This window comes from Otolemur garnettii, unplaced genomic scaffold (genome assembly GCF_000181295.1).
Source record: "Otolemur garnettii isolate 467f Iridium unplaced genomic scaffold, OtoGar3 scaffold00106, whole genome shotgun sequence".
Classification (NCBI taxonomy): Eukaryota; Metazoa; Chordata; class Mammalia; order Primates; family Galagidae; genus Otolemur; species Otolemur garnettii.
In genome coordinates this window covers 7,136,325-7,152,544 of record NW_003852501.1, presented here as the reverse complement: position 1 = coordinate 7,152,544, position 16,220 = coordinate 7,136,325, and the positions used below count along the sequence as shown (strand labels likewise).

At 36.7% G+C, this 16,220-nt stretch overlaps 1 protein-coding gene across 1 annotated transcript in view; it reads right to left on the bottom strand.

Annotated features, from left to right (window-relative positions):
* Positions 1-1,488: 1,488 nt before the first annotated feature.
* Positions 1,489-16,220, bottom strand: part of SACS (sacsin molecular chaperone) — a 49,007-nt gene continuing 34,275 nt past the window's right edge. The window contains exon 9 of the mRNA XM_012809514.2: positions 1,489-14,358. Coding sequence (XP_012664968.2) covers positions 2,801-14,358 — 11,558 coding nt within the window. The 3' untranslated portion in view covers positions 1,489-2,800. The remainder of the gene's footprint in view (positions 14,359-16,220) is intronic.

The window sequence follows — 16,220 nt, the reverse complement described above, 5'->3', positions numbered from 1 at the left end:
CTATTAAATGTTATTTTATGGATTCAAAACTATCACTTAATTTCTTTTCCACTTCATCAGCTGAGTAGACATGAGTTAAAAACATGAAGATCCAAATATAAGTTTTGACAGTAAAGACTTTTGTTTTGCAGCATAAGGTACTTGCTAATACTTTACAACTGAATAAAACGGGAACAGCAAAACTACAGGCCTCCAACTCCCACAGCTTGCTATGTGGACAGCCAGGTACGCCCTTCTCTGAAGGCAAACAAGCTCAAATTCAAGGGTCTAGCCACATGTGTTGACCCTTCCCTCCAGTTCATATATCAGATAAGTCTCTCTCCCCTGGGGACTAGGGTAGGAGGGTGGAAGCAATTCTTCTGAAAAGGCAGAAGGTGGTGGGGTTCTGCAAAACTCCTACTAGGTCAACTATCACAAAGGCCAGACCAGGTTTCTGTATACATTGTAATATTCAAAAGCAATAAAATATATCCTACGTGCTGAATCTGAACTTCAATGTAAGATTTAAATAAGAAAGAAATTTGGGTCGCTCTTATAACACAGAACTCTTGGTCCTTATCTGCCTAACTTTGTAGACCTGGGCCTCAGGTGTAAAGGTGAACTTTCCCTATCTGTCAGGGCTCACGTATGAATTAACCTCAGACATGCAGCTATTCTCTGAGGAAAGGGAAATACCAATTCACTCCCCGCCTACAGGAGAACCTTATTTAATCCATCTATTTCCAAATACATACATACACAATATACAGTAGAACCTCTGTTAAGTTGACAACTCAAGGAACTGTAACAAACTCATCAATATATGGAGGTGGTCAGCATAAAGAAGTGGGCCCTTTACTGATACATACATGTAGTACATGTATGGTCGACAAAAATTACATCAATTAAGGAGCTGGTCAATGTAGGGAGGTGGTGAACTATGAAGATTCTAATGTATATCAACTAATCTTACTCCCTAAAAAAGGTGAAATAAACTCTTAACTAAATCAGTAAGCACCTAATAAACCTAGCATATACCAAATACTTTATAATTAATTAATCCTAAAAAAGAAACTTGCTAAAATTCCAGCATAAAAATATAGGAAAATTCTATACTAATTGTTCCAATAAACACATACACATACCCCAAAACTTAATGTAGGAAGATATGGTTTACATCCCAATGAACTGGCTGGACATGGTGGCTTATGCCCGTAATTCTAGCACTCTGAGAGGCCAAGGTGATTGGACTACTTGAGCTCAGGAGTTTAAGACCAGCCTGAGCAAAACTGAGGCCCCGTCTATAAAAGCAGCCTGGCATTGGGGCAGGCATCTTTAATCGCAGCTGGTTGGGAGGTTGAGACAAGAGAATCACTTCAGCTCAACAGTTGGAAGTTACTGTGAGCTGTGATACTATGGCACTCCACTGAGGGCAACAAAGTGAGACAGAATAAATAAAATAAAATAAAAATACATCCTCATGAACTATTTCTCAGGAAATAATCAGTTACAATAATTTCATATGTACATTTTGCTTTATTAAAATTATGGCACTTAATATAATAGCAGAAATAATTATATAATTTCACATCCAGAAGCAATATAATTGTGAGGGCGCAAACATTCCTTATCACCAATAAAAGTAAAAAAAGTTTTAACATGTTATGTAAGCCCTTAATTGCATAAAATATATTTAGCATCATGTACAGCCAGTACACTTACATAAACTAATTATCATTACCTTTCTTTTACATTCTGCAAAAGAAACACATGAAGTGTGGCGAGACACTTGAACATGATGAAAATTAATGTGAGTTCTCAGTCATTCATGGGAAAATAAAAGCTGATAATTCCTCCTTTATAAACTACTATATACTATCACAATGATTTTAACAAGTTTTTTTAATGATTTTAATGTAAAATTTAAAAAAAACTCTACTAAGTGCGCCATACTGAAAGACAAATATTTGTTTTTACCTGCAGCACCTTTAGACAACAAAAGATTGCATCCTTTTCAACCATACCATATAAATTATGACAATGGTGGAAATAAAGTACACATAAACACAAAGCAAATTGTTTTGGCAGGCAGTTTTCAGAAACAATATTGACAACTGATAATAAGAACTGCCACCATTCTGAGTTTTCCATATGCTATCTTCATGAAACAGGAAGCCTGTAAACATAAGATGTAAAAGAAACACTAAAATGAAGATGCAAAGTGCACCCAGCGCACTGTAAGTACTACCTTCACACTTCTGTCAAGTCATAGTCAGGATTAAAATATTGTACCATTTTTAAGTGCACTGAGTATTTATGATATGAAATTGCCAATAAATTCATAATCAGAGCCAGCTGATAAGAAAATAATGCATCCAAGGAGATCCACTTTAAAATACGATAAACTACAAAGATTTAATTCTCCTTAGATGTTTAAATCAATGATATGTCCAGTGTTTCATTAGCTCCTTCAAAAATACCATGTTAAAAACAAAAAATTAACTTCATTCTAACCAGAGACATGTATCTAACAAACTGCTAAGCTTTGGTTATATAAAGTGCAGCTCGATGATGTGCCATCCCAATCATTCAAATACATCTAGTGATTTTGCAGTTCACCATCTTCAACAAAATCATTTTCTTTTAGATTCAGTTAGGGTTTTCTGTTGGTATTCATGTTAATGTCAAAATTCTTTTAGAACACTTTGCAGTGTGCTTCACAATTCCTAGCTAACTGGCAATGAAGCTTAGTGAAATACATACAGCAATTCACATTTGTGCTACAACACATTCAAGATCTACCTCTGCTTTTTAAGTTCTTTCACACTTTTTGTTGTATGAAATTTTCAAGTTTTATTATGATACAGGCAGTACATTCCATTACCCTCATTGCAACCTCAGAAGTGAACCTGTCATTTGGGATCTGCGGAAAAGGAAGCAAATCAGGGTATCTTGTTTTTAAACTGTCTACACCATAAGCTTCCAACGTGTGGACATCATTTGTCAGTCCTTCAAGTTGCTGACTATACTCTTCTATTTTTTGTGCAAGTGCAGTTGGTTTTACATCTTTATCAGACTTTCCCCTCACAGCATAGTCAGCTGCAATCAAAGCTAACTTGGTAGAAAGGTAACATTTAAAGCACACCCATTCATTGGCATTTTTATGAAGGTCATTTCTGGCAGCTGAAAAATTTGCTCTGGCTTGTCTTAACCATCTACGTGCTTCAACTGGATTACCAACTGACTTGAAAGTGGGAGGAACAAAGAACCTTTGAGAATAAGTCTGGCCAGATGAAGGAGGACATTTTTCTTTATTTTGTTGTTGCCTTTCAGATTTATGGCTTGTTGCTTCTTGATTCCATGAAGTATAAAATCTTTGAAATGAATACTTGTCTGACTGAAATCGGGATGCTGAGGTTGGAAATGTTCGTCTGGAGGCTCGATCTGCATTTTGATCTACAAAAGCCTGTTTTTCTAATCTGCTGATTTCATTCTGCAAGTGTTTAAAAACTTCATTGGCAATGTCATGATTCTCTGGATTTTTGTCAGGGTGCCATTTCAAATACAACCGCCTAATAATCTTTTTTCGTTCTGATTCTGAGAGCTTCCAAGCTTGCTCCACCACTGATGTCACTTCTTTTAAGATTTCTGGCAAAGAATTAACCTTAAGCTTTTTGGGGGAATGATGTTTTGAAGAGGAAGTTTTGTGGCTCTCTCTACCAGAGAAAAGAGGAGGAATGCTTCTCAGACCAGGAGCAAGGAACTCTGTAGGGCTGGTTGGTGTAGAAGGAGCACTGTCTCTGCTTTGAGAGCTTTCCTCAGGTCTTGAAAACTTATACAGATCAAGAGAGCTAACTATTTTATATTCACTATAACCAATATCAATCTGATATATCTTTCCTAGAAAACTAGAACTATCAGCATCTTCTCTTTCAACTTCTTGTACAATAATTGCATATGTGTATGTTGGCTGGTATGATCCATAGATATCCCCACCTTCAGCATCAACAAGGTACCCAACATATTCTCCTGGGTAAAAAACATTCATTGGATCCATAAGCAGTGTATAATGAATTTCAGCAGGTATTGGTGTGCCAGGAGTTGGAAGCTCCAGTTTTGATGGTTCTGAAGAGTCATATTTCACTCCTAAGCTATCAAGTTTTTCACTGATCCTGTAAATATCATTGCATCCTAGCATAGCAATTAAATATGAAGTGTCAGAAATCAAATTATCAGTTGCTGATTTAAGTGTCATTGCTAATGCTAATAGGAAATTAATGTCTTTACTGTCTGAATGTTGGATGTACAGCAGGATGACTGCATTACCAAATCTCTTCAAAAAAGCAAAAGTTTCACTTCTGCTGTGGGGAATAGGATTAAAACCTTTAACTCTTAATGTTGTTTGAAGCTTTTCAAAACAGGACACTTTCAATCCTTCTCTTAAAGCTTTGCAAAGTCTTACAGCTTTTTCTTCATTGGCCAGAAAAGCATTATCATTTTCATGCTTCATAATTCTAATTAGTCCTGTAATGAACTGTTCAGAAGACAAGAGTAACTGCAACCGTCCCTGAAGAGAACACAATGCTCCAAACTGACAAACTTTGGGAGTCTCTTCATCTAACTGTTCTTCAAGTATACTGCTCAATAAACGAGGTCTAAGTTTTTGAGGAAAGAGCATTATGAGCTTAGTATGAAATCCATGGTCTTTCCCTAAGTAGCACTGGCTGAGATCAACCAGCATTTGCACACCAATATTCCCCTGGATCCGACTTTTATAATGTGGTGCATCATCAAACACTAGGATGCTTGACTTCACCAATCTGCCATCCTGGCTTGGGAGGTAAAGTGCAAGGTCCCGCACATTCTCAAGATCACTCCTTACCTTGACTGAATCATTCTGTAGACTCTTAAACAGACCAGAAACTACTCTCTTAACTGTACGCATTTCATTAGGATCTAACTGTTTTCCTTCAGAACTCTTGAATATGCGGCTCAACACTTCAACATATTGCTTAGTTGAAATGATATCTTCAGTACCTAACAGTTTGAACAACTGATGAAATGTACCAAGTTCTAATGGTAGCTTGTACAAATAAGGTTTAAAATCAGATTCATATTCTAAGTTTATCACTACCTCCTCAGGCTTCAGAAGTTTCCAACCATCTTCTACCATCACAAAAGCAACCCCCCGCAGTTGAAAACGAAACTCCCTTTTCTCTGCACTGAGAAACTCATAAATGCTCCTTAAAACTTTTGCTCTAGTTTTTACCATTTCTTCATCCAAAGTAGTTATGTTGCATATGTTCCTGCAGTTATTAATGACCTTATCAAGGGGGGGATCCAAGTTGACATTAAGCAGATTTAAAACTTGTTCAAGCTGTTCCTGGGGACCAAGGTTACTACCTTCTTGTTCTTTGATACTCAACGGTGTGGCTTTCTCTGGAAGAATAGGGCAGGATGTCCATAGTAGCTGGAGTACATCACACTGCTTGAATTTTGGATTTACCTGTGCTCCATTGAACTTTATAAGAGGAAGTGTTCCATTTACCTCTTGATACTGAGGATGGAATCTAATGAATTCAGCAGGGGCCCGCTCAGGACACAGGAATGGTATTAAAGATAATTCTTTCAGAAAATTTCCAGATAACAAATCCATTCGTTCTTGGAATATGTGATGGAGAAGGATATCAACTGTATTTTGCAATGTTTCTTTGGACCAATTTTCTGTATTAGCTCGTACACTGATTTCCTTAGCAAACTGTAATAACTGCTGCTGGGAAAGAATGTATTTTAGTCCGATATTTCTTAAGAATTCCACCCAGGAAGTCATAAATACAACATGATTTTTGGGTTTTATAAGTTGCTCTAATTTTTTAAAGAAGTCCTTTGGAATAAATGATTTTTCAGGAAGCATAACTTCAAAAACTCTCACAGTTCTATCATAAAAATGTTTTGCTTGCTTTAGTCGACTGTTAGCATCATGGATTATCAACAAACTTTCCAGTTTTTCAAAAAGTTGTTCCTTAATCTCTGATAATTCTTCAGCACTTGATAATCTATTCTTAAGATAAATCAAGTGCTCTAATTTTGCATCATAAGAGAGATTTTCAATTTTTGGTAAGAGGTGTTTCAAATATACCTCAAGATCATCTACAGGTACACAACCAAGCACCTCATACAGTTCTTTTAAGTGTAATTTTTCTTCAAGAAATGCAGATGATGATGATTGTGTCCATTTTTCCACTTCAGCTGAAGGGATACTTTTTGTAAGTACACAGCATGTTCCAAATTTTGCAATGCTCATATATCGGCCACTGATGGATTTATAACATGGAAGTGACTTCAAAATTTTTATGTCATCTTGGGACATCAAGTGATTCAAATTGCAGTTGAAATACATCAAAAGTGCCTCAAAGTCACTTTCTACTAATTTTTCAGTTCTAAATGTTGAAGTTTGAACCATGTAATGTAAAGCCTTCAAAATGCTTGTGGGGCTCTCTATGTTTGCTGTGTGACATGACAACAGAGGAACAAATGCACTGTCTTTGGAGCAGATTTTGTTCAAAGCAAGCTGAATACAGCCAGCTTTCATTAGAGCATGAAAAACTTTATCACTCTGAGCATTTGGAAAAACTGCAATGTGCATAAGGCTCAAAGGAAGCAGAACATCACCTTCGGGAACCACAAGCTGGTTGGCTGAAACAGTAAACTTTGTTCCTGGAAGCAACGCCCAGTCTTTTAGGGTATCAACAACACTGTCAAATGTTGGTTGTGTTTCTTCCTGATCTTCTTTCACATTTACAGATTCACTAATAAAATGCCATGCATTCTTAAGCCAAGACTCACTTGCAAAATTGTCTTTCCACTTCGTCCAATTTTTGGTCTTATATTCACGAGGCAACACAGAGGATAGCAAATCAGCAAAGCTGGAAATGTCAAACACTTTTGCAACCTTACAGTTCAATAAAATATTACTATATTTCAAATATAATGTATTCATAAACAAGTCTTTGCGGGATGGAATCAATTCATGATATGTTGTTAGAAACTTGGGCCGTTTTACATCAAAAGTCTGCAAAACACTGTCCAGTGTAATGAGAAGGGGCAGTCCCTCAACTTCAATCTCATTTTCTTCTGCATCTTTAAAACAATAATCAACTAAAAGCTTTAAACTATGAAAAAGTTTTAGGTTAGTCTGCTGAAGCCGACAAGGCAGCTTCCCAATATGGCAATTAGTATCAGGAGAGGAAAATGTCATTAAAAAAGATCTAACATCAGCAGGAGTCACATAGCTAACAGGAATATCTGCATCTATGAGACAGTGGTAAAGATTAGCAGTTTCATCACAGTTATAAACCAAATTGAAACCAATCTCTAAAAGTAGATGTTTCAGTCTATAGACATTCTCTGCTACTGTTTTGCGTGTTGTGATATTATAATCTGCATTTTTAAGGTGTTGTAATTCATCCTGTAGTAAATTGTCAAAAAATGGTCTAGTTTTATTTGAAGTGGACATGTTAATCCAAGTAATTATAACTGCAGAGTGCAAATCAGAGCCATCAATATTTGGAGCACGCACAACAGGTAAAAGACGTTTCATATCTTCATGAATGCAACTATAAAGTGCTTTCACTAGACAATATAGGTCTGGTTGCAAATCAAGTCTGTTAACTGGGAAAAATGATAAAAACTTCTTTAAAGTATCCTTTACAACATGAATGGGTGTATTCTGTAAAACTGATAATGTTGGGTCAGAACCAGGAAAATACCGTTTTTTTAACTGTATTAGTAATTCAACATATGCAGGAGCTATTAACACTGTCATTAAACTGTTATTCCAGTCACTGCGAACACCAACTCCATTATCATCACGCCACAGATTTCTTCTGGCTGAATCTAGTGCAAAGTGTCCGTTCATATGAAATGGCAGCCCTGTCTCCAAAGAGAGAGGCAAAAAGCAGAAGGCCCTGTGGGGTTTTTTATAGTTATGAGTAATGCAAGCAGCTACTCCCCCACGTGGGAAAAGAGTGATATCTTGGTTCTTGTGAGCTGATATAACGCTCTTGGATACTTTGTCCATACTTGAAAACCCTGATCTATTACAAATTAGCCATGTAGTAAGATTTCCTTCAGAGTCTTCAGTATCCATAGTATAGGTTATCTGTTGAACTGGTATATCTGGGAGCTGCCTCTTTTTAGTAACACTATCAATTACAGATGCATGAAATTGTTTCCTTTTCAGTCTGTCTCCATCAGTGATTTTGCCCTTCACTGAATACAGCACTTTTAGAGCTCCAGTACCTTTATCTATTTCACAAATTGAAATCTTTTCCATGTGATTAAGAAACATCAGAAGTTCTGCCCCATCTGAGCGCAATTTGTCCAAAAGATTCTGAACCATTCTGTCTGATGATGGAACTGAGGAAATTTCTGAAATTTTTGCCATTTCTGCATTACGAAGAGGAAATCTAAACATTGTACAATTATCCAGTTTAAAGTGGGTTCCCAAATAAAGATCCAGAACATCTGAGAACTGTGTCCTAAAATCTGCATCCAAATCTCTAAACATGCGTCCAGGACTAATGGATGTGGCTCCTGGTGCATATCTGGCGTGAGGATCAAAAATACACAGGATATCATTTCCAGAAATGAAAGATGGGCAGTCTGTGATATGATACACAGAATTGAATCCTATTCCATATTGTCCAGTTTTACAAGGGTTTCCTTCTTTGGTGCCTTTTCCGAGATTCTGAATTCCTCTAACATCATCTTCTGTAAATGGCTGGTTGTTGTACACACAAAGTGCTGGCCCTTGCAATGGGGCCCACTTATCATCAAATATTCTATCAACTGGATGCTGTCTAGGATCAAACACAAAACAGATTTCTGTGGCCTTTGCATCATCAGCATTTTGAAGAAGCTCTTTCAACATTTCCTTTTCTGAAGGATAGGCATTAAGGATACTTTTAATTCTGCTGGTCAACTTTTCTTTCTGCCCAAATTCTGTGCCAAGTGTTGTAAAACAGACATTGGATGCATATCTTTCTAAAGCTTTATGTCGCTTTGGGACTGCTCCTAGTTTTACAGCTACTTCCCTGGGAATATCAGCATGACAATATTTTACAGTGGTATCCTTTACTTTTATCCAAGGACAATCATTGTAGCATAATGATTTAGCAGGAAGAAGCATAAGATTAGTATCTGGCAATAATATCTTGCCATAATTTTTCTCACAAAATTCTTGTTTCTTTTCTCTAATGAGACTCCATATTCCTTCACTAATTATTCGTCTACAAAGCTGAAAATTCTCTTCTGTCATTTGTTTTGCTCCTCTATCTTGATCAATAGATTCTAAAACAACAGCAAAATCTTCAACAGTAAATGACTGCCTCACACCCACACTTTCAAAAAGCTCACGGAAGTTATTTTTATATTTATTAGGTAACTGATAGAGGTAAGGTGCTGCCTCAAAATTCAAATGAAAACAGACTTTTTCTGAGCCAACATAGGCATTTTCAACTAGGATAAAGCTAAAGGCTTTTAACTTTTCAATAACTGATGTCTTAATGATTTCATTTTGCATCATGGCTTCGTGAAGGTATTTGTAGCAAGCATTGGTGATATTTTCTTGGTACAACGTAATCCCATCGTCAACTGATTTTGCAACTTCTTTCAACTGGTTTATAACCAGATCAACTGTTGGCTTCCTAAGTAATCCCAAAAACTCTTTAACAGCCAATGACACTGAACCACAGCCTCTGAAGGAATGGGGATTTTCATTTAGAATTGGTTGCAAAAGACAAACTATATCTTGATATTCGGTTGTATAAAGATCAGTTGCTGCAAACATGGTTTCAGGTTTAAAACTATTACCTTTCCAGTCCAAAGAGAAACCTGCTGGTTTTGTTAGAAATGGAAGGAAGGGGATTGTCTGATATTTTGCAGCAAAATCTTTTGCTCTAGGATCTCTTATTTTTAGTTTCTCATCAATAAGACTTAACAGGATAGTACTTCTTAGACAAGCAGCAACATGATCACTTTTGTTAACTTCAGCTATAGATTCTGCACGTTCTAGCATGTCATCCCACAAAATATCATCTTTTGCCATACCTAACTGAACTAGTTTAATCAAAATAATGGGATTGAGATAATCTTGAGTAGAACCATAAGGAAATCGGCCATCTCTTGTATCAAATAACTTTGCAACTCGTCCTTCAGGGTGGATCAACCTTGATGGTAACACCAAAGGATGCCCCTCTAAGGAGCAAGGAATACATGGAGTAACACGAAGAATTCCTGAGAACTCATCAATTTTTTCATTTAGAACAAAATTCATTAGAGGGTCTCTAAGTTCTGCTTCAATTTCTTGAATATTTGGGAAAAAAACTTCTGAAAAAAACTGTTTCTCTGAAAATGTATTTTCAAGCAGTATCTGCTTGCAGCCAGCTTCTTCAAATCCCAATTTTACCGAAGAAGGAAGTTCAACAGCACAAAGGTTTTTGGACCCAGTCTTTTTGAGGTATTTTAAAAATATCTTGAAGGCTGCTGGACCAACATCTCTTCTTTTAAGTATAGAGTCATCTAGAAATCTCACATTATTCATAGAAACCCAAGAATATCCATCGGAGAAGACTTTGGTCAATTCTTTACCTTTTCCATGAGCTATATCTTCATAAAATCCTTGACAAATTACAGAGAAATCATCATGAACTAAATCAGGATCAGGCCACACTGAGTAGTAAGTGTAATCAGTCAGCTCTCCACCAGTGGCCAGGTCCCTTAAGACACTGAGCGCCTGTAAGTAAGCTTTCACAATCACATGTCTCATGAATGTGGTGTTCCACCGTCCTTTTGTATCTGTCTTCCAGATTTCTTTTCTATTTGAAGTAACAGCAAAGCAACCATTGATATGAACTGGCAAGCCTGTTTTTATTCGTAAAGGTAAATAGCAAAACACCTCTCCAATGTGTGGTTTCACAGTCCACTTCTGGTCCTGGATTTCAGACAACATAATTCCCACTGCCCCACAAGGAACAAGTCCCAGCCTTCTTCCACTCTCACTCAGGGAAAACTTTAGTGCCTCTCCTGTATCCATGCAGGTACACAGAAGCCATGTGGTACACTCTACTGTTTTCTGTGACAACTCATCTGGTGGTTTTTTTGATTGGCCAGACTTTGCCATTTCAAAGAGAGTAGCTGGGTCATCATCAGGACCTCTAAAAAGTGGTGACTGTAAATCAGCAATCCTTCTGAACACATTGTGAAATTCTTCAACTGTGATCTGAAGAATGCAAGACGACTTTGGCTCATCAGTAGGAAGCTTTTTATTACTGCTACTACAAGTCTTCATGAGCTTAGCAGCTTCTTTTAAAACACTTAATACAGGGGCAATCAATGCTTTCGAAGAGCACACTTTTTTTTTAATTATAACTGTATCCTGTGCTAAGCTGGGATTGGTTTCCTCAATTTTCAAGTACTTCAAATACATTGAGTTCACACTCTGGGTGAAAATGATAAGCCTGTGTCCACAGAGACTAAATTCATCCACAAGAGAGTAAATATCAGCTGTATTATAGCAGGTACTACTAACTTCACTTACTTTTGCTTCTTGTTGAGTTCTAAAAGACAATCGGAAAAGAGTTCCATGGTAGCTGTAAGGCGCTTCTACTGTCAAAGGTAACTGACAGCCAAATATATCTATAAATGGCTTGAACTGATTAGGAAATTTCCTAAGTCTTTTCTGTTGTTTACTCCAATTAATTTTGATCCCTGGATTAGATTTGTCTTTAATGTGTTTACTAATGTGGTTTATGTTTGGATCAAACATTATCATGAATTCTCGACTCATAATGATGGGAATGTCAGTAAGATGGTACACAGAATTAAATCCAAGACCAAATTTTCCAACTTTGTCAACTTCTTCCCTTTTTAAGGATTCTCCTAACCTAGTTATATTCACAAAATCTGAATCTGAGAATTCAGAATTATTGAATGACCACAAAGCAGGTCCATGGCAAGCTGCCATCCCTGGGTCTAGGAGATTCTCCCTTATGTCCATATTTCTTCTCATATCAATCATGAAACTGCATTCTGTCGCATTTGCATCATCAGCATTTTGTAATAGTTCTTTAAAAATATCTGACACTGAAGGATATTCTTCCAGAATATTTTTAATTCTTACAGTAAGTGGTTCTCTTTGTCCAGACTGCTCAAATCCCATGTTTTCAGGATTGATCAATCTTGTACTGAGGCAAGGAACTTTTAGCCATTCTGCAGTTTTCATGGGTATATCTTCATGTACCAAAATGATTGGTTCCACAGAATCTTCAAGTAAATCATTAAGATCATCAACTTTAATGTCACAATAACAGCATTCATGAATTGGCTTCATAATAAGTTTAGAAGGATTTTTGCTATGATGTATGGGAACTGGTGTACTGGGGCTTGCTGGAATCTGATTGCTATATAGCCATCTGATAATATTCAACATAAGGTGTAGATTTTGTTTGCTTTCTTGTTCACTGAGATCTTGGTCACTGTTAAGATATATCTTCTGAATAACCATAGAAATATGATCTGATGTCAACTCCTCTATTGAACCACAGAGCTTAAACAGTTGGTGAAATTTTGCCATGGTTTTAGGCACATTATGCAAATAAGGCTGAAGGTCAAGATCATGAATTGGTTTTATCACTGCTTGGGCAAGAGGACAGAATTTTTTGCCAGTCCAAACCCATGGAAATTTTAAGGCTTTAAATGATTCTTTCCCTTCTTTTAAATGATCATGCATGAATCCATATATTTCGAGCAAAATATGCTGGAATTGATAGTAGTCTTCATCACTAAAAGTTTTTGAAGTATACCAATCAACAACAATCTTAAAGTGTTTCAAGACAGCACTGATGCTAGGTTTTACAAAAATACCTAGTGCTTTTTCCAAGTTTACATGGATACTCTCAACAAGAGGAAGGGAAGAGCCTACTAGAATTGCATGGGCTACATCACACATATCTGGTGGTGCACAAAGATCACAGAGATCTCCTTTCCAGACTAAAGAGCCTGGGTAGTTTGGAGGCCTCTCCTTGCAGACTGGAACCCATTTAATTTTCTTCAATGTCATCTTTCCTTCAGATGACTGCAATAGTGTATGATTCTTATTTAAAACCAGTAAGAGTGTTTTGGCTTTCTTTAGAAGAACGTCCTGATTTGGGAAAGAATTGACCTGTAAGGCTTCAATTTGTTTTGCCACTTGCACAACATCTTTTTCTTTAAGACTGGCTTCGTTTTTTAAACCAATCTGTCTTAAAGAGTGAAGAATATCTGGTGAGGTAAAAACTGAGGGTGGGAAACAGGTTCCTTCTTCATTATAAAAGAGATCCTTCAGTACTTCTATATCAGGGTCGAAGAGTTCACTGGCCGATGCCATCTGTTCCTGTGAAATCTGAATGAATTTTAAGGGCATCAACCAATCAAGCACATTTGGATTCTCATTTTTAAGAGAGGATAGATTCTCAAGAGTCCATAACATAAGCTGTGTTATCTCTTCATGTGAATAAAATGCATTTTCAATATCTTTTAAAATAAGCTTTAAGCAGTTAGTGGTCTTTAGCTTCTCTATTTTTAACATGTTCGCCAAGCGAATAGTAGCTTCATCACTACTGTCTATTACAGAAATAGAAAGTCGCAGGTCTGGTGGAAGTTTGGCAGTATGGTGTAAGACTTTGCAACCTTTCAGTTTTGTATAAGAGGAAATTCCCTGATCAGATGAATGGTTAATTCGCTTGAATACTGTCAATTCTTGAATTATTCTTTTCTCCTTTTCACTGCTATCAGTTAAACTAGCCAAGAATTTCCTGAGGGCATCTTTATGTGTTGGAAGTAGCGAAGCTATTTGATTACACAATTTCTGCAATGGCATCTTCTCCATTATCTGCAAAATAGCACTTGGTAATGGCGAATGAATGTATTTTTTAATAAGTGGATGTTGTATAGAGGCATCTAGTTTTTTAAGAACAATTCCTCCCAGTTTTTGTACGATGTCCGCTAAAAATTCTGGAAGCTGTGCTTCAGATTCATCATCTAAAATGACTAACGATGGAATCCTGAGTCTAATGAGTTCCACACAGGTCTGGCCTTCCTCTAGTGTAGTTCTGGGGATAAGTGGCATCTCATCAAATAAAGTCAAATCCTCTGAAAAATGTATGTAAAGATTCTTCCAAACCATCTTAAGCCAAGAAACAGGTGGGTGATTTCTGTTTTCATCACATGGATACCACTGCACAATCAACTCTCTGCCAGGCCAGAATGCATTCATTACTTCTTTGATAAGACGTGCAAATCGTTCTGGGTTTAGAAGCTGCAGCTGAGTACATGGTCTTCCTGTAAATCATATATAGAAAGGTTATAAATACATATACATTCTACTATAATAGCTTTCTTTTTTTCTTTTGAGACAGAATCTCACTTCATCACCCTGGGTAGAATGCCATGGCATCATAGCTCACAGCAATCTCAAACTCTTGGTCTCAAGTGATCCTTTTGCCTCTTCCTCCAAGTAACTGTGAGTACAGGCACCTGCCACAACACCCAGCTAGTTTTAGAAATGGGGCCTCACTCTTGCTCAGGCTGGTCTCAAAGTTCTGAGCTCAGGCCATCCAACCATCTTGGCCTCCCAGAGTTCTAGGATTACAGGCATGAGCCACCACGCCCAGCCTTATTCTACAGCTTTCTGTTCTCAAAGATAAGATAGTACTAGAAAAAGCATAACTTGGCTAAAGTAATTTTTAAATAATAATGATATTCTACAAATAAATCCATACTTATAAAAACCTATGAGAAAGAACTCTCCCTGCTTATTTTAAATAAACATTTTAAATGTGTTTTAAAATGTATCCTATAAAGTTCTGCAAATGGAACCAACATGGAAAACAATGCTGACTGCTTATCTGTCTATAAACAAAAGCACCAAAGGAAAAGCAGGTGAACTTTATATAGTACTTTCTTATTTAAAGGTAAAAATTGATAGCAAACCAAAAGGTTGAGTATTCTTATCCAAAATGCTTGAGACTACCAGCATTTTGGATTTCAATTTTTTTGGATTTGAGAATATCTGCATTATACTTACCAGCTGAACATTCCAAATCCAAAAATCTGAAATCTGAAATGCCACAGTAAGAATTCCTTTTGAGCATCATGTTGGTGCTCATTTTAGATTTTGGATTTTGTATTTTGGGGTTAGACATACTCAACTGGTTTGAATGTCTTTTTGTGCTAACTTCATGTTTCCAAGAACACACGGCTGCATAGCACAGAAAGAAAGGTGTGCAATCAGACTACAGGGGCTAGAGTATCAGTCTCGCTTGACCAGCAACAAGATTTACATGGTTTCCTTTCAACCACTAAGCAGATATGTAATTTAGGTGTCATTTCATCTTTCTGAGACTTGAATTCTGTCATCTAGAAAAACAATGGAAATGTGGCTCTAGGTCTAAAGACTTCTCTATACTCATGACCAAATATGGAGCATATTAACAACTTTTCCTAAGTAGCTTTTACCTAGCTAGCTATTATTTACTGAACTACCTTCTGCAGAGCCCTGGGATTCTGCAGAAATGCTTCAAGGGCAGGCGAAAAGAGTAAGGGGGTGCTGCTGTGAGGGTAGGAGTGTCACCCACCAGAGCAGCTCTACTTTACACTGTTTTATAAATTAAGAAGAGGAAAGTTTTTGCTGATTTTAACCGCTGTCCCCAAAATTAACTTTCTAAGTATGTTTTGTGCATTTAGAATATCAGTAAAAAAATGGAAAAACAATGCTATATATGTATCAATATCAATAGGTATGTATATGTCCATATAGGGAAACAAAAAGCATCTCAAATTTAATCTTGTGGAAGGTAACATTCAATTTCTTCCCTATATACATACAACTTCCAGACTCTCAACAGAGCAACTTCGAAAAATGTTCTGAGGGGGGATATCTCAAACCTTGGAAACTTTTATATATCATTATTTTTTAATCAAAAAAGGATACCCTTACTTCAGAGGCACACCTATCAGGAAGATGACATTACCTTTTACCAAGAAATTATCTTTCACATAATAGTAAGACATTTTAAAATTACTACCACAGAACTTTAATAAAGGGCACACTTCCAAATTTAAGAGGGTATCAATAGCAAAATTCATAATATTTTTAGTTTCTATACTGTGTGATTTAGAGTAATTCAAGGAGTAAAATTTAA